Source organism: Molossus molossus, unplaced genomic scaffold, assembly GCF_014108415.1.
Source record: "Molossus molossus isolate mMolMol1 unplaced genomic scaffold, mMolMol1.p scaffold_m16_p_3, whole genome shotgun sequence".
NCBI lineage: Eukaryota > Metazoa > Chordata > Mammalia > Chiroptera > Molossidae > Molossus > Molossus molossus.
Window position 1 is genome coordinate 111,998,293 of NW_023425366.1, and position 23,548 is coordinate 112,021,840.

At 48.7% G+C, this 23,548-nt stretch overlaps 2 protein-coding genes across 2 annotated transcripts in view; both read left to right on the forward strand.

Annotated features, from left to right (window-relative positions):
- Positions 1-1,426: 1,426 nt before the first annotated feature.
- On the forward strand, positions 1,427-3,137 carry LOC118641743 (glucose-6-phosphate 1-dehydrogenase-like). The gene has a single exon (XM_036279259.1). It carries the CDS (start codon positions 1,452-1,454, stop codon positions 2,997-2,999), a length of 1,548 nt encoding a protein of 515 aa, XP_036135152.1. The 5' UTR covers positions 1,427-1,451; the 3' UTR covers positions 3,000-3,137.
- A 16,645-nt stretch (positions 3,138-19,782) lies between these two features.
- The window catches only part of TEKT5 (tektin 5), a 35,913-nt gene continuing 32,147 nt past the window's right edge, over positions 19,783-23,548 (forward strand). Inside the window, exon 1 of the mRNA XM_036280644.1 lies at positions 19,783-20,406. Within this exon, the coding sequence (XP_036136537.1) occupies positions 19,831-20,406 (576 nt within the window). The 5' untranslated portion in view covers positions 19,783-19,830. The remainder of the gene's footprint in view (positions 20,407-23,548) is intronic.

Consider the following 23,548-nt stretch of genomic DNA (forward strand, 5'->3'; position numbering starts at 1 on the left):
CCGCTTTGGCCTGTGCTGGTCCACTCTGCTCCAGTGAGCCACCTTCAGCGTTTCAGCTCAGCTGAGCAAATGGAGCCTGCAGTCTTAAGTGGAAAGGAAAAGTGGCCATCAGAGCCAGAGGGGACCTGGTTTACATGGACAGAAGTCCCAGGCCCTGCTCCCTGATTGGTCTATCCTCGTGTAAACAAAGACTCCAAATCATCATAGTTTGATTGGTCCAAATGGCACCGTCTTGATTGGTCATAATAGAGCCACTCTGGTTGGTTGGAGCTGCTCAACTCCATTGGATGGAGAAAGCCTCTGTTCCATTGGTTGGAATAGGATTCCAGGAAGGAACACAGTTTGGGCACGCTGTGCGTTGCAGAGGCAGGAGGTCCAGTGCAGGTTTCTCCCAGAAGTGCAGTTTGTGTGAGAGGCCCCTGAGGGGAAATGGCTGCTAGGCTCTTTTTAATTTGAGCCCAGTTAATCACCAAGAGCCCTTCAAAGTAGGGGTCTTCTTTCTCAGGGTTCATAGCCTTATTCAATGATTCACTAATCGGGCAGCATCCCATCTAGCAGACAGCAAAGATCTGAGGAGCAGTAAGAAATGGTGGACTTACAGACAGAAGGGAACAGGACGAGGAAGTTATACTAGCAAAAAGTGGATTGGTTGCAGCAAGATCACTTTCCTTTGGGGGGTGCCAGGGGTCTTTCATGCAGATTACCTCACTAGTGCTGACCAGGTGATTTCTGATTGACTGGTTTAAGATTCCATTTCTGGAAGAGGCTGAAACTGTAATGAAATCTCGGTTCAGTTATATGGGGCTCAGTGTAAGTGAGTCTGTTTGGGGCCTGTTGTCTTGTTTTTAACACTGATAAGTGAAACTTGGTTACTTGGTAAACATGATGTCTGCCCTGGTTCACTAATGAATGGCACCCTTTCTTATTTGCAATTAATGGTCTCTCTCGAGTCCTGACCAGTGTGGTTCCAGTTGTTTGGAGCGTCATCCTGTCCACCAAAGGGTTAAGGTTCGATTCCTAGTCAGGGCACATACCCAGGTTTTGGATTTGATTCCTGGTCGGGGTGCATACAGGAAGCAACTGACAGCTCTCTCTCTTTCTCTTTCTTTCTCTCTGAAATTAATAAAAACACACCCTTGGGTGAAGAGTAAAAAAAAGTCTCTCTGTGGTGATTCGTTGAGATTATGTTCATCAACTTTTCCCTCAGTGGTTTCAGCATCATTCTTGCCTGAATCAGTTACATCAGTGTTTGCAAAAGTGTGCTTTTTGCCAACTCTATCATCATCCATTATCTGTATTTATTAACTAGCATTGTCTCTGTAAATAACAGTTCCCCACCCACCCCCTTTTTGAGACTCACTATGGATTCATGGATTTTTTAAATTCTGTGTTTTAGGTGAACTCCACGGGCGGCGGAGGCGGCGAGGAGCAGTCTTTCACCAGAGAGCATCATGGCAGAGCAGGTGGCCCTGAGCCGGACCCAGGTGTGTGAGATCCTACGGGAAGAGCTATACCAGGGTAATGCCTTCCATCAGTCCGAAACGTATATCTTCATCATCATGGGTGCATCGGGTGACCTTGCCAAAAAGAAGATCTACCCCACCATCTGGTGGCTGTTTCAGGATGGCCTTCTGCCTGAAAACACTTTCATCGTGGGCTATGCCCGCTCCCGTCTCACGGTGGCTGACATACGTAAGCAGAGCGAGCCCTTCTTCAAAGCCACGCCAGAGGAGAAGCCCAAGCTGGAGGAGTTCTTTGCCTGCAACTCCTATGTGTCTGGCCAGTACGATCACGCAGCCTCCTATGAGCACCTGAATAACCACATGAATGCCCTCTGCCAGGGGTCACGGGCCAACCGCCTCTTCTACCTGGCCTTGCCCCCCACTGTCTACGAGGCTGTCACCAAGAACATCCGAGAGACCTGCATGAGCCAGACAGGCTGGAACCGCATCATTGTGGAGAAGCCCTTTGGGAAAGACCTGCAGAGCTCCGACCAGCTGTCCAACCACATCTCCTCCCTGTTCTGTGAGGACCAGATCTACCGCATCGACCACTACCTGGGCAAGGAGATGGTCCAGAACCTCATGGTGCTGAGGTTTGCCAACAGGATCTTTGGCCCCATCTGGAACCGAGACAATGTCGCCTGCGTCATCCTCACCTTCAAGGAGCCCTTTGGTACTGAGGGCCGTGGGGGTTACTTCGATGAATTTGGGATCATCCGGGACGTGATGCAGAACCACCTGCTACAGATGCTGTGTCTGGTTGCCATGGAGAAGCCAACCTCCACTGACTCAGATGATGTCCGTGATGAGAAGGTCAAGGTGTTGAAATGCATCTCAGAGGCGCAGGTGAAAAATGTGGTCTTGGGCCAGTATGTGGGGAATCCCAGTGGAAAGGGTGAGGCCACCAAAGGGTACCTGGACGACCCCACAGTGCCCTGTGGATCCACGACTGCCACCTTCGCAGCTGTTGTCCTCTATGTGGAGAACGAGAGGTGGGATGGGGTGCCCTTCATTCTGCGCTGCGGCAAAGCCCTGAATGAGCGCAAGGCCGAGGTGCGTTTGCAGTTCCGCGATGTGGCTGGAGACATCTTCCAGCAGCAGTGCAAGCGCAACGAACTGGTGATCCGAGTGCAGCCCAATGAGGCCGTGTACACCAAGATGATGACCAACAAGCCCGGCATGTTCTTCAATCCTGAGGAGTCGGAACTGGACCTGACCTATGGCAACAGATACAAGAACGTGAAGCTCCCTGATGCGTACGAGCGCCTCATCCTGGATGTCTTCTGTGGGAGCCAGATGCACTTTGTGCGCAGTGACGAGCTCCGGGAGGCCTGGCGGATCTTCACACCACTGCTGCATCAGATCGAGCGCGAGAAGCCCCAGCCCATCCCCTACGTTTATGGCAGCCGAGGTCCAGCAGAAGCAGATGAGCTGATGAAGAGAGTGGGCTTCCAGTATGAGGGCACCTACAAGTGGGTGAACCCCCACAAGCTCTAAGCACCGAGCCCTTTCCTACCCCGTTTGTTTCTGCCCTTCCCACCTTCTCACCGCCTGACCCCACATCAGGAGGACTTCGGGACCATAGGCCTCAGCCTCACATTCCTGGCCCTGGGCCCAGTTACATTCCTCAACCACCAACACTCAACTCATGCTATGACCATCCCCAGCCACCAGTGGCCCCACCTGAGCCAGCTTCTGTCTATGGGACTGAGCCCCAATGGAAGGAAGAACAGTGGCCTTCCATTTGTCCCAGGTTCCTCAGCCTAGGCTGGGAGTTAGGGATAAGGGGAAGGATCAGTGGGTGGGCCTCATTGGGCCAGTGGCCGACCCACACCCCCACTGGCTATGGGCAAGCTCCTCAGAACCCAGGGAAAGGGGGCAAGCGTGTCCACACCAGCCTCAGGGCCACTCTACATTCCTGATCACCTGCTGGACGGGACTTTCGTGCTGCCCATCAGTCCCCCATGTTTCGGGCCCCCTGAATGTCCCTCTGCCCCACCAGGCCAACTCTACACTCCATGGCCCACCTCACCCACAGGTGCCACCCTTGCTACTAGAAAAACAGAAGCAGAAGGTGGGATGCCCCACTTCAGCCCTCTACCATGAAATTCACAAACAGAAAAAAAAAATAAAAAAAATAAATTCTGTGTTTTATAATACATTATCATTATTTTTTCCAATCAATCACTGCCCCTCCCCCAACCCTGCAGAATTTGGCCACTGAAGCCCCTTCCAGACAACTCCCGTGTTTTGAACACCAACCCAACTCTTTTGAGTACTTTCTTGCTTTCTGATGCAATGAGATGTCCCAGGCTCCCCTTCTGCTTTCTCTGCTGCAGCTGTTTCTCCAAGGATCCCAGATGAACATCCTACAATTCAACTCAGTCCTGACGCTATTTACCCAAGGTAGTGAGATAGCATCAAATTCCATAGGTTAAGAATTCAGTCCCACAAAACCTCCTGCCCACCCCCACTTCAGACGCTAATTGCACACCCAGGTTGCCACCTGTGCTTCTGACCTACTGGCTATAGATTGGGGGTTCCAGGTGTGGTAGGCAGTTAGACAGACATGAGCAGACCAAGGACAGCCAGCCAGGTGGAGAAGGTCACCAGGAGGGAAAGCCCTGAGCACCTAGCAATGGGTAAACTGAGAAAACAAGGACCTGGCCCCCAGGATAACCTTTCCTCCCCTAGCATATCGCTGGTCATTGGGTCTGGACCCCTGACCTTCCCTCCCTAGAGATAACTTCTAGACCTCAGTAGTATTTCCCAGAAAAGCAGCAAAACCAGACAAGCGACACCTGAGGATCAGCTGCATTGACTAATGACTGGCACTGACCAATCAGTGAAGACCACACCTGGAAAGCTGATGAATATTCTATTGAGATCCTCTCCTGGGACCGCCCCTAAATGCTCCACCCTTAAGTTTTTAGGACGGAGGATCCAGCATGCCCTATTTCCCGGAGCACACCAGTGCCCTTCCCCTCCCTTGTAGGTATGTTACCTTTACCTTCCTCACTCCTAACCTCCAAGGGCTTTTCCATTTCTTCTACCTCTGTGATTTTCTAAGTAAATATTCTCTTACAGTTTGTCTTGGCTCTGACTTCTTTTCTAGCCAGAACTCAAGTAGCGAGGTTGCTGAACCCAGACCCGGCCTGATACCACCAGCTTCACACCTGGTGCCTTTCTTGCCACTGCAACAAAATGACCCCCTTCTTAGACTTCAGGCACCAGTTTTAAAGTCCAGGTGGTTGGACTGGCTAGAGACCAGAGGTTCCCATGACCTTTTCCCAGTCTGATTCCCTCGAGTGATTCACAGAACTCAGAGAAACATTTTGGTTACTAACTACCATTTTACTATAAAAGTATATAAATCAGGAACAACCAGATGGAAGAGATGCACAGGGCAGGTACGGGGGAAGGGTGGGGACTTCTATGCCCTCTCCAGGCTCGCCACCCTCCCAACATCTGCAGGTGCACCAACCTGGAAACTCCCTGAACCCCCATCCTTTGGATTTTTGTGGAGGCCTCATTACAAAGGCAGCGCTGATTAAATCCTTAGCCTCCAGGCCCTCTCCCTCCCCAGCAGGTTGGAGGGGAATTGGGCGGTGGGACTGAAAGTTCCAACCCTTCAATTCTGTGGTTGGCTCTCATGGCAACCCACCCCCATCCTAAAGTGAGGTCCCAAAGTCAGCATTCACATAACAAGAAACATCTTTATCACTCTCAATACTTGGGACATTCCTAGGGTTTTAGGAGCTCTGTGCCAGGAATTGGGGGAGAAGACCGTAAGTGTGAATTATAAATCAGGATATCACAGCAGGCTCTGAAAACTTCTCAGGGCTCTAGTGATGGCTCTACAGACTTCCAGGCGGGGATGGGAGAGATGGCTGAGGGCAGGTACGTAGGCATAGAGCTCATGCTCTGAAGTCAGATGACTGGTATTTAAATTCTGACTCCAACCAGCACAACACTTATGAGCTGAAAACACTGGGCAAGTCTTTTCATGTCCCCAGCCTCTTTTTGCTCCCCTGTAAAATGGGGATAATAAAAACATTTGCCCCGAGAGGTTGCTGTGGAAATAAAATCATTTAACTCATGCAAAGCACCAAACACCTAACATTCAGAGAGCAAAGCTCCAATACAATCGTAGCTCCGAGATACTGCAGGTTCAGTTCCCAAACACTGTCATAAAGAGAGTAGCACAATAAAAACAAGTCGTGATCTTTTTTGCCTTCAACAAGTGAAAAACGTAATACCTGTGAGAGCAATGAAGCAAAGGTCTGCCTGTACAGTTTGTAGGGTTGTAGATGACCTTTTTTTTTTTTTATCCTCACCTGAGGACATTTTTGCATTTATCTTCAGATAGAGCAGAAGGGAGAGAGAGAGAAACATTGATGTGAGAGAGACACATTGAGTGGCTGCCACCCACAAGACCCCAACCGGGCTGGGGACAAACTGAAATTGAGGTACATGCCCTTAGTGAGAACTGAACCCAGTACTCTTTGGTCTGCAGACCAATGCTCTAACCGCTGAGCCAAACTGGCTAGGGCTGTAGATGACCTTTGCAGAGATGGTTTCCTGTACTCCTATTTACAGATGGGGGAACTGAGGTCTACACAGGAAAAGTTGCCCCAGATCACGTGGCAGGTTAGTGGAGGAAACAAGACTAGCCCCTAGGTCAAACTAGGTAAAAATTTAGATGCTGATTCTGCAGGCATTTTTAAACACAGGCAGGTTGTGAAAACCAAGTGTACAGGCGGGGCCTGTGGCTTTTAAATTTTGCCACTAGATGGCGCCCTTCCCCTATCTATGAGGAAAGTAGCCAGGAAACGGAAAAAAAATTAGGAGAATTCATTAGAAAAATATTAGATATTTTCCAGGAAAAAAAAAAATCTAATAAAGGACTACATACACCGCAGGCACTGAGTATATAATTGTGATGGAAAATTAGGTTTAGCCCTGGCCAATTTGGCTCAGCGATTGGAGCGTCGGCCTGCGGACCAGAGAGTCCCGGGTTCGGTTCCCGCTAGGGGCATGTACCAAAAGAAAAAAAAAAAAAGGAAAAAGAAAATTAGGTTTAGATTTATTACTACATGAAGAAAATGAATTCTGTGTTGGTTAAAAACACGGATTCTTTAATGCCAGGTGTCTTCATTCAAGTCTCAGATGCCCATTTACCAGCTTTCCATCTTTTCTTCATGCCTCAGTGTTCTCCCCTGTAAAATGGCAATAATAATATTGACTACCTCAAAGGGTTATTATTGTTGGGAGGATTAAATAAGTTATTATGAGTAAAACAGTTTTTAAAAAGCACCTGGCATGTTTGAGCCCTGTATGTGTTCCCAATGAACAGTTTAGTTCTTAAAAAGCTCTACTGAAACCATCACCACAATTAAGACAGTGAACACATGTGTCATCTCCCAAAGTTTCCTCATGACCTTTGTAAACCTTCCCTTGTCCCCATCCCCAGGCAATCACTGATCTGTTTCCTGCCTTTACAGATCAGTCTGGATTTCCCAGAATTTTATACAAATGGAATCTCACAGTATGTGCTCTTTCTGATCTGGCTTCTTTCATTCGGCATATTTCTTTTCGATTCAAGCATGTTGTTGCGTGTGTGAAGTTCATTTCTTCGGGTTGCTATGTAGTATTTCATTGTCAGATTACACCACAACTTGTTTATCCATTCACCTGTGGACGGACATTGAGATTGCCTCTAGCTCGGGCACGTTCCCAGAAAAGCTGCCATGGACACTGTTGTGCAAGTCTTTGTGATGACACATGCTTTCATTTCTCTGGAGTAAGTACGTAGGAGTGGAAGGGTAGGGAACTGCCAAACCTTTTGCCAAGGTGGCTGTAAACCCCACCCACAGTATACGTGGGTTTTCGTTGCTCCGTATTCTTCCTCACAGTGGGTATGGCCAGTCTTGGATTTTTGACTTTCTAATAGATGCGTAATGGTATCTCATTGTGGTTTTAGTTTGCATTTTCCTAGTGAATAATTACATCCTAGTGAATAAATACATCTTTTCATGTATTCATTTGCCATCAGCATATCTACTTTGCTGAAGTGTCCCTTCAAATATTAGCCCATTAAAAAGTTTTCTTAGCCCGGCTAGTGTGGCTCAGTGGTTAAGTGTTGACCCATGCACTCGAGGGTCACCAATTTGGTTCCTGGTCAGGGCACACACCTGGGTTGTGGGCCTGGTCTCCAGTGGGGGGCATGCAGGGGGCAGCCCGTGGATGTTCTCTCTCATAGATATTTCTGTCTCTCTCCCGCTCTCTTACTCTCTCTAAAATCAATAAAGAAAAAAAAAAACAATAAAAAAGTTTTCTTAGTTGTTTGTTTTATTGCTGAGTTTTGAAAATATTATATATATTCAGGATACAAGTCCTTTTTCAATTATATGTTTAGCAAATATATTCCTCTAGTCTGTGGTTTGTCTTTTCATTCTCTTAAAAATGTATTTTGAAGAGCTATTTTTAATTTTGATGAGATCCAGTTTATCAATTATTTTCTTGTATGTGTTGTGTTTTTGACGTCATATCTAAATCTTTGCTGAACACAAAGAAATCTATGTCTAACAAAGATTTTCTCCTCTGTTTCCTTCTTGAATGTTTATAATTTTAGACTTACGTTTAGGTCTATGACCCATTTGGAGTTAATTTTTATATGTAATTTTTCTGCACACAATACAAGGTATGGGTTGAAATTTATTTTTTATTTATTTATTTTTGTTAATTTTCACCTGAGGATATTATTCCATTGATTTTTTGATAGAGGGAGGGAGAGAGAGAGAGAAATCTTGATGTGAGAGAGGCTTATCAATTGGTTGCCTTCCATAAGACCCTGACCAGGGCTGGGGACCAGGGCTGGGGACCAGGGCCAGGGACCAGAGCCAGGGACCAGGTCCAGGGACCAGAGCCAGGAACCGAACCTGAAACCCTTTGGTCTGTGGGCTGACTAACCTCTGGGCCAAACCGGCCAGAGCTGAAATTCATTTTTTATATATGAATATCCAATAGTTTCAGCATCTTTTGTTAAAAGGACTATCCTTACTCCACAGAATTAACTTTGTACCTTTGCTGAAAATCAATTGACCATGGATATGCGGATGTATTGCTGGATTTTTATTCTGTTCCATTGATCTTTGTCTGTCTTTATGCCGATACTATGCTATAGCTTTATAATAAGTCTTGAAATCAGAAAGTCTAAATTCTATGACTTTGTTTTATTGTCAAAGTTGTTTTGGGCTCTTTTGAGTCCTTTGGATTTTCATATGAATTTTAGAGTTGGTTTATTAATTTTTACAAAAATATAAAAAGCCTGCTGAGATTTTGATTGGGTTTGCATTGAACTTAATGTTTAATTTGGGAAGAAGTGCCATCTTAACAACATTGAATCTTCCAGTTCACACACCTGATATATCTATATAGGTCCTTTTGAGGCAGGTTAGTAAGAAGCCAGGAAAATTCCTTGGCAAGTGGAATGGGAAACTGAGGCAGAGAGCTGACTCAAACTGGCCTCATCCAGCACCCTGACTCGCCTGCCTCCTTCTCCTGGGCACAACCACTCCCTTAAGCATTAAGCCCTCAGGACAATGCGGTTCTGATCAGCATCAGATAATCTTAGGAACAAAGCCTTGGGTCTGTTGACCACAGAAACAGTTTGGGTCAAACTAGAGATAAGATCTAGGCTTGTGTTTTAGTTCCAGGCCCAGAACAGCAGCACAAACAGATGAAGCAACACCATGGCTGGCATCAGAACCAGATGCGATGACCATTGACCCCCCACCCTAGCACTGACCACAACCCTGACCCTGTACACTCATTTTGATGCATCAGCATATTAAAGAACACACCTGGAGAGCTGATGAATATACCGACATCCTCCCCTGAGATCTCCCCTAAAATTCCCACCTTTAGAAAACAGATTAAAACCCTTAAGATAAGGGGCCCATCCTCTTCTTTCCTCAGGTGTGTAGCTTTGCTCTCTTTCTCCTAAGCTCTGTAGGTCCCCAGGAGACTTGCAACCAGGGAAGCAGTGGGCAGTGGCAACTCATCCCAGCTAACCCCTTGAACCTGCCTCCAAGGGCCCTTCTTTTGCCTCTGTAATTTGTTTTCTGAGTCCACACAGCCCAGCTGGCTCACTTCTTCTGCCTCTGTAACTTTCCTTTCGAAAGGCCAAGGCAGCTCTCTGAGCAGCCTGCTCAAATCTTCTCTTCACGAGTACTTTCACTTTGCAAGCTAAATAAACTTCCTCTCACTCTAGAGTTCCTGGCTCTGAATTCTTTCTTTGCCAAACTCAAGAACCGAGAGCCAGCATTGCTGCTAACACTTTTACATTTATCTCAGCAATATTTTATAATGATTTTTTCCCATCTTTTTTTCTTCTGCAATGTCTAATCTGGTGTATTATGGACTGAATGTTTACCTCGCCCTACCCCTGAATTCATATGTTGAAGCCCTAGCTCCCAACATGATGGTATTAGGAAGTGGGACCTTTGGAAGATGATTGGGGTTAGATGATGTCATGAGGAGGGGGTTCGTGAGGGGATTAGTGCCTTTATAAGAAGAGACACCAGGGAACTTGCTCTCTCCACACTCGGAAAGGCTGGGTGAGGACACAAAGGTGCCCATCTATCAGCTAAGAGAGAGGCCTCACCAGAACCAGCCATGCTGAAATCTTGATCTAGGGCTTCCAGTTTCCCAAACTGTGAGGAATGAGTTTCTGTTGTTTATAAGCCACCGGTCCACGGTATTTTGTTATGGCAGCCGAGGCTGACGAACACACCCCTTTAATCCCGCCTTGTGCAGTTGCAGTTTGCATCTCTGCCAGTTCAGGTCAGGTGTTGTTTTTAATATCTTCCGTGTCTCCATTTAATATGTCCGTGTTTTCCTCTAGCTTCTTGAGCACATACACTGCAGTTCTAAAAACTTTTTAGATGTCCTTGTCTACAAAAATTCTGGGATCTCTGTCATTTCTGGCTTGGTTACACTTGATCGATTCCCCCGTCCCTCCCTTATGGGTCATGTTTTTTTGTTCCTTCGCAGGACTAGTAATTTATTGTTGGATGCCAGATAGTGTGAATTTTACCTATTGAGTGCTGAACATTTTTGTATTTTTACAAATATTCTTGATCTTTTCTTTCCTGGAACACAGCTAATTGACTAGAAACGTGTTAATCTTTTGGGATCTTGCTTTTCAGCTTTGTTAGGCAGGACCGGAGGGGTGTGAAGTCCGGGGCTTAACGTTGTCCTAATCCTGAGGCAAAACCCTTCCAGGTGTTTGACTTAGTGCTGCACAAACTATGAAATTCTTTACTGGGGTTGGCGGCATGGGGAACACTCCCAGCCTCATGGGAGCTCTGGGGTCGTTCCCTCTACTCCTTTTTTTCTTATCCTCACCCAAGGACATTTTTCCATTTTTTTGTTCAAGTAGAGTGGGAGGGAGAGAGAGGAACAGAGAGAGAGAGAGAAACATCGATGTGAAAGGGACACATCAAGTGGCTGCCACCCGCACGACCAACCAGGGCCGGGGACAAACTGCAACCGAGGTACGTGCCCATAGCGGGAACTGAACCCGGGTCTCTCAGGACCGCAGGCCGACGCTCTAACCACTGAGCCAAACCGGCCAGGGCCCTCTACTCCTTTTGAGTGGTTCTTTCCCCTGCCCAGGAGTGTCTCCTCACATGCAGTCACTGGCCTTGCTCGGCTGAAAACCAAGGGGCCCCCACAAGCCCTCAGGGCTCTCTCTCCCGGGGTAGCTCTCTCTTCCTCCCTGTTCTGTCCTTCAGACTCTGGCCACACTGGGGTCTCACCCCCCTGGCTCTGTCTCTTTAAGTCGAGAAGTGGCCCCTCCCTGTGCCAAGGCCTGGGAACTTTGTCCGGGTGGTGAGCTGGGGCAATCATAAGTCTCACTGTATTTGTTTCCCATCTCTCAGGGATGACGGCCCTTCACAGTCTGCGGTCACTGCTACCATCAGTATGGCAATGAACACACAAGCACATGCATTGTAGCACACGTACATGAGTGTATCTGCAGGGAAACTTCTAGAGACGTTGTTGGGTCATCGGATGCCAGCCAGGGCCAGCACTTCAAGCACTAAAAAGATACCTTTGGAAATTCAAAGTGAAAAAAAGAATGCTTTATAGTCAAATACAATTTTTGTTTTTGAATGATACAAACTGAGATGGATGCTGAATTCAAAGTGGCTTTTTTTCTTTTTCTTTTCTGGATTTTCACTGTCTTTCCTGTGCGTGTCTGTATTTGGCTGTTTTTCTAAGCACTGCTTGGAGCCACCTCCAGTTCAAAATTTTGGCTGCTAGGTAGGCACCAGTGAGAGACTCCTGCCTACCCACAGGGGGCGCCCGAGGAGTGCTTGCTGACGAAGCGTTGGCTGGGTGGCTGCTGGAGGCTCTATCAGCCAGCGCTGCTCCAGCCATCACCTTTCCTCCGCAGACAGATTGGTTTCGCATTAAAGGCACAGACATCGAGCCGTTCCTTCACAGGCCGTGGAAGTCAGGCTGCCAAAACAGCAGATTCCAGACAGAGATTGCAATAAAATAGAGTCAGTGCCGTCCTGGGCCTGGAGTCTCCAAAGTCTGGAGGTGGAGCTGTGGTGGAGGACTGAGAACTCCACTGGGGGGTGGGGGTGTTCGTCAGGTCTCCCCACCTCCCATCTCCCAGCCTCCCCTACTCCGCTTCCCACAGAGGTTTTAGAAAGAGAGGTTCTCCATCAGCATGGTTTAAAAGAGGCTGAAAAAAATCTTTCAGTGGATCTCTGAGCAGTGAGGTTCCTGATGGCACAGAGAAGATAATTTTATTAACATCCTCCCCCTCTATACATTTCCAGAATAATTGTGTTCCTGCTGATTTTTTAGTTTTGATATAATAGACAAATACAAAGATTACATACTCAAAGGGCCTAACTTTGAGTATTTTCACTGTCTACATTAAAAAAAATTTTTTTTTTTAAATTTTAGAGAGGGAGAGAGAGATAGAAACATCCAAGAGAGAGAAACATAAATATTAACTATCGGCTTCCTCCTGCTTGCCCCCCACTAGGGATCGGGCCCACAACCTGGGCATGTGCCCTGACCAGGAATCCAACTGGTGACCTCTTGGTGCCTGGGTCAATGCTCAACCACTGAGCCACACTGGCCAGGCTCACTGTCTACATTTTTAGAAGTTGATTTCCTTTAGTCTTTTGGACTGAGTTGTCAGGTTTTACTAGTCTTTTTCGGTTGTGCTGTGCCCAACAGTTTTCAATATATTTTTCTCATTTAATGGCATCTGAAGCTCTCTCACTTCATTCATTTATTTGTTCGTCCATCCATTCATCCACCCACCCACTTATCTACTCACTCACTCATCTATCCATTCATCCACCCACCTATCCATCCGTTTTTTTCATTCATTAAGCAAACCCAAATTGTGCACCGACTATGTTCCAGGTACCCTACTATGTGCTGTGGATGCAATGATGAGCAAAATCAAACAAGGTCCATTCTCTCATAGAACTTATTTCAGGACCTCGCCACTCCAGGTATGGCACGGACCAGTCTCACCTGGAGGCCTGAAAGAAATGTAACATCTCTGGGTGGTCCCAGCCCTACTCAATCCGAATCTGCATTTTAGCATGCTCCCCGGTTATCGGAGGGCGCATGAACATCCGAGAGAGGCACAGAGCTGGAGGAGTAGATGGGAACTTAAGTTCGGATGACACAGAGGATTGTTTTTTAAGACTCAAAATAATGCATCAGAAACAAATGAGACCTTTGGGAACAGGAATGGTTTAGGAGATGCTTCAGTTTACCCCCTCCACCCACTGAATCTCTTCACATTTTGGACAATCGACAGCACAGAACTTTTGCCTGAATTTTCTCACCCAGTGTTCTTTCATATTGCTTACTTGGGTGGAAAGAATAATTGTCCCCCAAAGACGTCCACATCCTAATGCCCGGAAGCTGTGTGTGCTGCCTTACACGGCAAAGGGGACTTTACAGGTAAGATTAAGTTAAGAATCTCCAGACGGGGGTATTACCCTGGATTATCTGGGTGGGTCCCATCTGATCAGAAGGACCCGGTAAGAGGGAGGCAGGAGGTCGGAGGGGAGAGAAGATGCTACAGGCTGGTTTTGAAGATGGAGGGACGTGCCTGGAGCCAAAGGATGTAGGCAGCCCCGGAAGCTGGAAAGGCAAGGAAATGCCCGCATCCCGAGAGCCTCCCGAAGGAAGCAGCACAGCCCACACCTTGAGGTGAGCCCCTCGCGGCTCTTTGGAGAATAAGTTCGTGTGGTTTTAAGTCACAAACTTTGTGATTTGTGACAGCAGCCATAGGAAATGAAAACATCCATACTCACCCACAGCCTGTGATTCCACATTTAATAGAATGCTTTTTGATTCCCATAACAATCAAATCATTTCTCCAACTGTGACTGTGAAGGGGACCTGGCCCTGAGCGGGTGTGCCTCGGCGGCTGGTAGTGTGTGGGTTCTTGACTTCCTGCAGGAAAAGTTTCACAGGTTGAGTCCGGGTGCATTTTAGAGGACACTGAAGCTGGGGACAGCGAAACAAGAAAGGCCTGGGGACATGAGCCTGGGCTGGGCTGCTTTGGCCCCCTGAGAAGTCAGAGGAAAGGGAGCTTGGGGTCAGGCTCAGGGGGTTGCCCGGGATGAACTGCCACTGCCCTGGCTGCCCCTTGCAAGCCTCGTGGGGTCCCCTAGGGTCCAGGAGCTGCAGGCCTGTGGGGGAAGAAAAATGGGGGAGAGGGGGTGAGGGGGTGCTCCTGGGAGGAAGAGCCACGCTGAGTCCTTTGTCTCGAGGCTTTTATTTCTCTCTTGCAGGTGGGAATCTCAGGGGAGGTCTCAGGGGAGGGTTTCAACGCAATATTCATCAGTTTTCTGAGTGTGTTCCTTCAGGGTCCGGGCCCTCACTGATTGGTCCGTGTCAGGGCAGGGGCTGGTGTCGCCCACCTGGTTTTGCTGCTTTTCTAGTCTGGAGCTGAAATACACCTGAGGCCTCAATGTTATTTCTAGGGAGGCGGTCTTCTGTACCTTCTGTAAATCGCTCCGTCAGCCCGTTCAGCTCTGTCTCAGTTTCCCCAGTCCACTTGTCCTGGCTCACTGGCCTGTCTCAGAACGATTACTCTGACTTCAGAAAACTTGGATGTGAAGTCTGGCTTTTCCATCGCTTGGCTAGGTGACCTGCATTTGCAAGATGGGGGCGGGGGTGAACGAAATCAGGGGCTTCCACTGAGCTCCCGGGAGCCCTGGGGACTCACGGGAGGGCCCCCATCTCCTCTCCCTCCAGCCAGAGCACCTCGGGGCTCTTTGTGTCACGTGTCCTGCTTCCGTGGGAGAGTTGATTTGAGGACGACCTTCCACATCAGAGAACGTGTTTGAAAACCACTGCATTTTTAAAACTGTTTATAACGTTGGGGAAAAAATAGAAACCTGATTTCCCTGAGCTGTTCTCTGAGCTCCCTGCCAGCCCCACTGAAGTACATCCAGAACTTACATGGTTCTCTTGCCCCTGGGAAACCAAGGGGGCAGAGGGCGCTACCCGAGCCGTCCGGAAGACAAGCTGTGTGCCCTTAGGTAAATAAACTCACCTCTCTGAGCCTCAGTGTGCCCACTATAAAATAAAGGAGTGAATAACGTTCAACTCCCAGCATTATCAAAGGATAAAAATGAAAGGATGTAGCAAAGTGTGGTAGTAACGATACTGATAACAATTGACCAACACCTACTATGTGCTAAGCACCTTGCTTGATTCTCACTACTCCCATCCAGGGCCGGCCCAGTTGACGTCATTTTCCAGGTGGAAGGGGGGTGGAGCTGGGATTCCGCTGGAGGACAGGTCACCGCTGCCTGAGTGGCATTGATCAGATTTCTCTGTGTGCATCCTTCTGGGCCACGGGAGCCCCTCAGCCCCTGGCTGCTGACCCTGCAAGTGACATTTCTGTGAACAGGCTGAAGTGGAAAAGCAAATATTTAACAAGTCTGAGAAAACAGATTCATTTGTATCAAACCTCTTGCCAACTTTCCACCCCTAATACGACATAGATTCTCTTTATAGCAGGAAAAAATACTTGAGTCATATATATGCATGTGTGTATATGTATATACAACATGTATGTTAATATATATTTAGTGTGTGTGTGTGTGTGTGTGTGTGTGTGTATGTGTATATAATGGATGGAAAGAGGTTGCTGTATTAAATCTAACCGAAAGTAACCTCACAAGCTGATCTGATCATAAATTTCTAACTGAGGGGGTCATGGGAGGTAGTCACATCCTACCAGCCCTTGTTCTTGTGCACCTAGGTTAGCACATCTTTGACATGCCAGAGTAGCCCTCTTTTCCAGACCTCTGTGAAGCATGACCACCCTCAAGAGAGCACATCTTCTTGTTAACTATCCGGTAATCTGGTCCCTGCCTTGCCGTCTCCCACCTTCATGTAATCTTCCTTGTGTTCCTGCCTTAATTCCAAGTGCATGAGAGGAACTGCAAAACTGTTATTCTTCAGAGCATTTGAGATCTTGCTGCCCAGCCGTGTTCTTCCGTTTGGCGCAAATAAAATCTCATAAAAATTCTCTGCAGGTTTGAACATCTCTGTGTCAACAATAGTATATGCAAAGACAAATATCAGGACTTGGAGATCCGATCTTTTCTTCAAGGAGTCCTGCCTTGCTCAGGAAAATCAGGCCGGAGCCCCAAAGTGTTGAAAGGCAGCTGGGTGCGTTTCTGCCGCGGCGGTTTCGCTTTGTGGAGGACTCACTTTCCGTGGAGTCTGTCCTCGCACATCTCGCCGGATCCTTCAAGCCCGAGACGTGGAGCCCGGGGCAGTGAGGCGCAGATACTCCCGGTGTGCTTCGAGCTGTCCATGCGGGAAGTCACCAAGGGACTTATTTAACCGGTCTCTGGACTTTTCTAAGACACTGCTCCTCCTTCCACAGCAGTCCCGTAACCGGTGCTGGGCGGGGCCCTGGTGTTCAAGTCTGAGCCACCCACACCTACAGCACCGGGCTCCTGGCCAAGGCAAGCAGGCAGGAGCAGCCACCCCTGACTAATGCCCCTCAGTGTCTGAATTGGAAGCTATTGCCAGAGTGCAAACAACACCCTGGCGGCTCCCCCCAGAGACCAATAGGACAGGAGAAGCTTCAGGACAATAGACACGCAGGTAAAAATATACCTAGTAATAAAGTATATATTTAGTAAAAAGTATATATCAAGAGGCCCCCAGGAGGGGAGAAACCTTCAAGACAATATATATCCAGGCAAAAAATATACGTGTGCTTCCGTCTGGTAACGTCTTCCAGAGGTTATGCTCAGACATGCCCAGAGATGTACGTGGAAGGATCCCGACTGCATTTAGCATCATGCTAAGGAGGAGAGGCTGGGCTCGAAGGACTGCGTGCTACATGATCCCGTTTACACGGCATCCGTGGGGACAGAGGGGACAGAGGGCATTGGTGGTTGCCGGGGCTAGGGGCCAGGGAGGAGCACAGAGCTCTTCGTGGGTGATGGAGGCACCTGTGTGCCTCCGTCACCACCTGTGTGCCCCCGTCACTCACGAGACCGTGTGCTGAGAGCGTGAGTTGCGCTGAGCACTTCTGTCTACCTGACTTAAAGACCCGCACGTGGAAGGACATTTTTTTTTTTTATCCTCACCCCACATTTTTGCATTTATCTTCAGATAGAGCAGGAGGGAGAGAGGGAGGAAGAGAGAGAGAAACATTGATGTGAGAGAGACACATGGAGTGGCTGCCACCCGCATGACCCAACCAGGGCCGGGGACAAACTGCAACCGAGGCACGTGCCCTTAGTGGGAACCGAACCCGGGTCTCTCTGGTCCGCAGGCCGACGCTCTAACCACTGAGCCAAACCGACCAGGGTGGAAGGACATTTATTGAAGCAGTGTTTGCAACAGCAAAAGACAGGAAAAAACTTAAATGCCCAATCATGGGGAAAGGGCAAATAAAGAATATTCACTCATAGAATGGAGGACCGCACGGATACTAAACGGAAAAGAAACGTGTTTCTGGACCGAAGTGAAGTGCTGCCCAAGCGTTATGGGTGCATGGGAAATGGCGTGCATGGTATTGACCATTCATGTAAAAAAGATATTGATATATGTATGCTTGTACAGGCATAAAGTATTTCTGGTAGAATACAAACATCTGACACTGGTAGTTATATCTGGAGGGACTGAAAGTAGCTAAGGGTGATGAGACCATCTAAATTTTACTTTATACTCTTTGATACTATTATTTTTCCTTGAATGCTTAATGCTTTAAAAATACCCTGAATTTCTTGGTCCATTTCATAGCTGCCTCCGCGTGCAGGCACTTCCTGTGTGAGGCCCTGTTTTAAAGGGTCCTGCAGGGTGAGCACTGCAGACCCACCTGGCCACCCTAGAAGACGGGGTGTCATGGCTTCTGTACAGGTGTCCCGTGAAGATTGAATAAAGGAGAGTATGTAAAGCATCAGGTATAAGGAAGGTGCTTAATATGTTATTTCTCTCTGCCTAGTCCTCTCATACCCACCCCTATTTTTTGGCTCTGGTTGTAGGCAGTTGGGGGGAACGTTCTCACTGACCATCATACTCCACGAGTGAGGGCTATTTGAGGGTCAGATTCTTCTCTTTCCCAGTTCGAAGGGGGAGAATCAAGCAGCCATCTTACTCTAGACCTTGAGATTTTGTTGCCACTCCCACCAGAGAAGGAGGGGGAAAGTTTCTTTATTTAAAAAATATATATTTTTATTATTTTTTAAATTTTTATTTATTTTTCCTGTTGACACTATTACAGATGTCCCCGTCCCCCGCCCTTTGCCCACCTGCACCGTGTCCCCAGCCCCTTCCCTCTGGCCAGCACCACACTGTTGTCTGTGTCTGAGTTATGCTTTGGCTCTTCTCTTCACCTTCTTCCATGCTTCCTCCTCTGCCTTGCCCCTCTGACAGCTGTCAGTCTGTTTTTATTTTGTTCGTCGCTTTATTTTGTTCATTAGATTCCACATATAATACTCTATGGGATCATAGAGTATTTGTCTTTCTCTGACTGGATTATTTCACTTAGCATAATATTTGACAAAGGAAGTAAGAACATACAATGGGGTGAAGACATGTCTTCTGTAAATGGTGTTGAGAAAATTAGACAGCTGTGTGCAAAAAAATGAAACCAGACCACCAACTTACACTATACACAAGAATAAACTCAAAAGGGATAAAAGAATTAAATGAAAGTTGCGAAACAATAAAAGTCCTGGAAGGAAACATAGGCAGTGAAATCTCAGATGTCTCTTATAGCAGTATGTTTGCTGATATGTCTCCTAGAGCAAGGGAAATAAAAGAAAAACAACAACAACAAACAAGCAATACATCAAACTAAAAAGCTTCTGCACAGCAAAAGAAATCATCAACAAAATGAAAGTCTCTTGGCGGGATAAAAAATATTGGTGTAGAACAGAGGGTTGAATACTTTTTCTGAAAAGATAAAACTCTCATTCTGGATTCCTGTCCATTCATTCGGGGGTGTGCGAGCATTTAATGGTGAACCAAATAGACATGATCTCTGCTGAGTCATGGAGCTCACACCCCCCCCCCCCCTCTTATTAAGGTGAGGTTTATTGAAGCATAACTTATGTACCATAAAATTCACCCTTGCTACAGATGAGTTCTCCTGGTTTTGACAAACACACTTAGTTGTGTAATCCCCAGCACTATCACAATATAGAGTAGCACTGTCATCATCCCCAGATGTTCTTGTCATCTGAGTGGAGTCACACCGGATACACCCCTGAGTCTAGCTGCTTCCACTTAGCTGGATGCATGTGAGGTTTTACATGTTGTTATGTGTGCCAAGAGCTCACTCCTTTTGGCTGCTGAGTAGTAGTATGTTGTGGATGTACCACTTGGGTGCTATCTTGGGGACAAAAACAGGAGGAAAACGACCTTGACCAAACTTGCCCTGAGCTGACATGTTTACTGGAGCAGACTACGGACTACGTTAAATTTTCTCCCGTAGGCAGTTAGGTCTGGAAGGGCAGATTCGATTGTTATGGAAAAATAGACAAATCTCATTTCTTGCACCTCCAACTCTGTGGATTGAGAAACCTACATTCACTTAGTTGATTTTGTGTGTGTTGATGGGAACAACATGGCCCCATCAAGGGCTGCAGCAAAGCCCTGTCCTCGGGCTTTATGACAACAGTGCCGAGTCATAGAGGCCCTGCCAGCCCCCAAGAGAAGCGCCTTCCCCTTGCTGTGCGCCTTGGCTCTCCTGGGCAGAGATTTGCCCTTGTGGGGCTGATGGGAAAGGATGGAGTTTCTTGGGACGACTCAGAACGTCAGTTACTGCGGCCCCAAGAAAGCCTGTGGCTTCAATGTGCTGCCTCCGCCTGGGCCGGCCCCAGTAATCCAGGAATGTTACCAGCCCTACTACCTGCCTGGGTACCGCTACCTCAACTCATGGAGACCCAGCCTCTTCTACAAGGTCTCCAACGCCCAGACCTGCCTGGACCAGGGAGCCTCATGCCACAGCGCTCTGAAGCCGCCCACCATCCTGCCCACCATCCGCTCCGCGCTCTTCTGTCGCTACAGCCCCCACGACTGGGACAGGTCCAACGAGCTGCAGATGCGCGGGGCCGAGACTTCTCGGCTGTGGGCTGGCCGGCTGCTGGGTGACTCCGTGAGGCTCATGCAGGACAAGGACCAGCTGACCCAGCAGATGCAGGAGGGGACCTGCCGGAACCTGGGCCAGAGGCTGTCGGACATCGGCTTCTGGAAGTCTGAGCTGAGCTACGAGCTGGAGAGGCTTCTCAGTGAGAACCGGAGCCTGGACACAGTCAGGAAGCAGCTGGAGTGTGCGGCCCAGGAAGTGAACTGCCCCCTGCAGGTGAGTGTGGGCGGGTGAGGGGTGTGGTGGCCGCCGTGAGGCAGCTACCCCCTTCCCGCGCTTCTCTTGAGTGAGGATCATGTGACAGGCACCTTGCAGGTGGGTTTGTGCTGCGTCATCCTCTGTAATCATTTATTTATTTTTTCTTTATTGATTTTAGAGAAAGAGAAAGAGGGAGATAGAAACATTGATGAGAGAGAACATCGATTGATCGCCTCCTGCATGCCCTTCATTGGGGACTGGACCCACAACCTGGGCATGTGCCCTGACCGGGAATTGAACTGGCCACCTCTTGGTGCATGGGTTGACACTCAACCACTGAGCCCCACTGACCGGGCAATAATCAGTTTTTAACATAAAAAATATAACCTAAGTCAATTTAGGATAATCCCAGTCAAATCAGAAATCCTCACACTGAATGGAATTTCTTTTCCTCTTTAGGGTTACATCAAAATTAGAGTTTCATCGAGATATGACAAGCGTGTATGTGTGATGACCTTTAGACATACTTGAAATATCTGCTTTGTTTTTCTCCAAAGTCCTTAACACCTTCTAGCATACTCCATAACATTCATATTTATTTACTTATTTTTCCCCCGCAGTAGAATATAGGTGCCATGAGGGCAGGAATTTTTTTGTCTCTTCGTCACCAATGTGTTCCAGACCGATGCTCACCTGTGATGTCCCTGTATGTCTGTGCCGGTCCTGGATGAGCAGCAAAGTCTATGCTGACTGCCTGCTGACCAGACCAGGGGCTTGAATGTCTTCCCCGCCTAGCACAGTGTGGCACATAGCAGGCCCTCATGCAGTATTCGTTGAATGAATGAATAAATATCCTTGGTCTCCCAGCCTCCCGTCGTATCCTGTAAGGATGGCCTTCGGCTGCAAGTGAGCAGAGATAGAGGACCACAGCAACTCAACCAGAGAGGAAGTTCCTTTTCTGTCAGTGAGAGTGCTAGAGGGAAGCAGACCAGGCGCCTGCAGCCTCCCTGGGTCCCAGAAGGCAGCCAGGCCCCCAGCTGTCTGCTCGGCCGCCCTTAGCATGTGGCTGCCGTCCTGCCGCCGCAAGGTGGTTCCATGGCTCACGCTGCCAGCTCCTGCTTGCGGGGATCCTGGGGCTGTTCTCATTCAGGGCAGCAGGGTGGGGGTGAGACAGCGTGCCAGCGCTGTCCCTTGTGATGGGGAACAGCGGTTTTCCACAAGGCCCATCACGTGATCCCATTTCTTAGCCCATTTGCCAGAACTCACCTGGGCGCCCTGGCTTCAGAGGAGTCTGGGTGAGTGAGTGTTTCCCTCTGGGCCCGGCAGTGGACATCAGGTGAGGCACTGGCATTGTCTGCCTTGTGCTGGGGGAGCTCATTTCGGCCGTGCAGATGATGTTCTGCAGCTCCCTGGAGCGTGCGGGGACTCAGAACCCCCAGTCTGGAAACCTGTGCCACCATCTCTGCTCCATGTCAGGTGTGGGGACTTCTGTGGGGGAGGTCCTGCCTCCAGATACCCCGCGAGACATGGCACGGGTTCTGTCCACTCTGGTGTGTGTGTGTGTGTGGGGGGGGCGTCCTGCTGTTTCCCTACACCCCAGGTGTCTCCCCTGGGAGAACAGTGGGCAGGGGTGCTGCCTGGAGACCCAGGGCAGCATCCTAGAGCTGTGCTCCCCTCTCCCCCTCTCTCGTCACTGCCCCAGCCTGTCTGGAAAACCCAGCTCTGCCCTCACATGGGGCCTCCTCAGACAGCAGGGACCAGAGACATCTCCGTTCTGTCCAGCCCTCTCCGTCTCCAGGGTTACCACCTCGGTCCAGGCGCCTCTCACTGGACAGTGGTGACCGCTTCCCTCCTGACCTCCCCAGTCCTGCTCCCCTCCAAACCATTTTCCAGACAGCAGCCAGAGGGACGCTTTTCAATATTGAACCAGATCTCCCCCCCCCTTCCCGCTAAAGCCCCCTCAATGGCTTCCCAGTGCACCCCAGTTAATGTCTAAGTTCCTGGTCACGGCTCTGGCTCTGCACGGCCCAGCTGCGGCCCAGCACTCCAGCCCCCCGCCCCCCCACTCCCGGCCTCTGCCCCACTGCTCCCTCTTCCTGGTGCTCTCTTCCCACTCATCCCTGATGCTCCTCGTGATCCAGGGCATGGTGTGTCACCTCCGAGAAGTCCTCCCTGACCACCCTGACGCCCTTACGCCACCCCCGCCCATCATCCTGTTTTCACCACCGCGCTCAGCACGGTCCGAGATTATTTTCTTTATGGATGTACTTGTGTGTGCTCTCCCCTCGTGAGAACTCCATTACAGCCAGGCCGCCTGTTGGTTTACCGTGGTATCCCCAGTACCTTGGCTGAGGTGACACAGAGGAGGGGCTCAGGAAATTCTTGTGGAATCAAGGAATTCTTCTTCCTGAGTTCCCAGACGCATCCCGACACCAAGGTGCCATGCTCGGCACTTCCTGCTCTCCCCTTTGTGACATCACGGGCTAGTGGCCCATTCCCGTTCTTAGTCTCATCGCGGGGGCTCCCCTGAGCTGCCCCGTTTCCTGGCTCTGTCTTCGATTCTCTTTGCTCATGTCCCCACAAGAAGTGTTAGGTCCATGGCTGTGTGGAGGGTTGACTGGGTCTTGGCCCTGGTCACTTTCCAAAGCCCCCCTCACCCCCACCACCATTTAGAGATCACTAAAGAAGGGTTTTCACATCCAGGCGACCCCTGGACAATGATAGGTGAGGGGCACCAATTGCCCATGCAGCCAAAAATCCACGTATAACTTTACACTTTCCCAAAACTTAACTACTGATAACGTGCAGTTGACTGGAAACCTTACTGTTAACACAAACAGTCAACCAACACATATATTGTATGTTATATGCATAATATACAGTATTATTATAATAAAGTAAGTTAGAGAAGAGAAAATGTTATTAAGAAAATCATAAGGAGACTGGCCAGTGTGGCTCAGTGGTTGAGCATCGACCCGTGCACCAGGAGTTTGCTGGTTCAAGTCCTGGTCAGGGCACATGCCCAGGTTGTGGGCCCGATCCCCAGTGGGGGGCATGCAGGAGGCAGCCAATTGATGTTCTCTCTCATCAATGTTTCTCTCTCTCTCTCACTTCCTCTCTCTCTAAAATCAATTTTGAAAAAAGAAAGAAAGAAAATCAC

Coding starts and splice junctions, on each gene's coding strand:
- LOC118641743 (XM_036279259.1), top strand. CDS start 1,452: ATGGCAGAGCAGGTGGCCCTGAGCCGGACCCAGGTGTGTGAGATCCTA.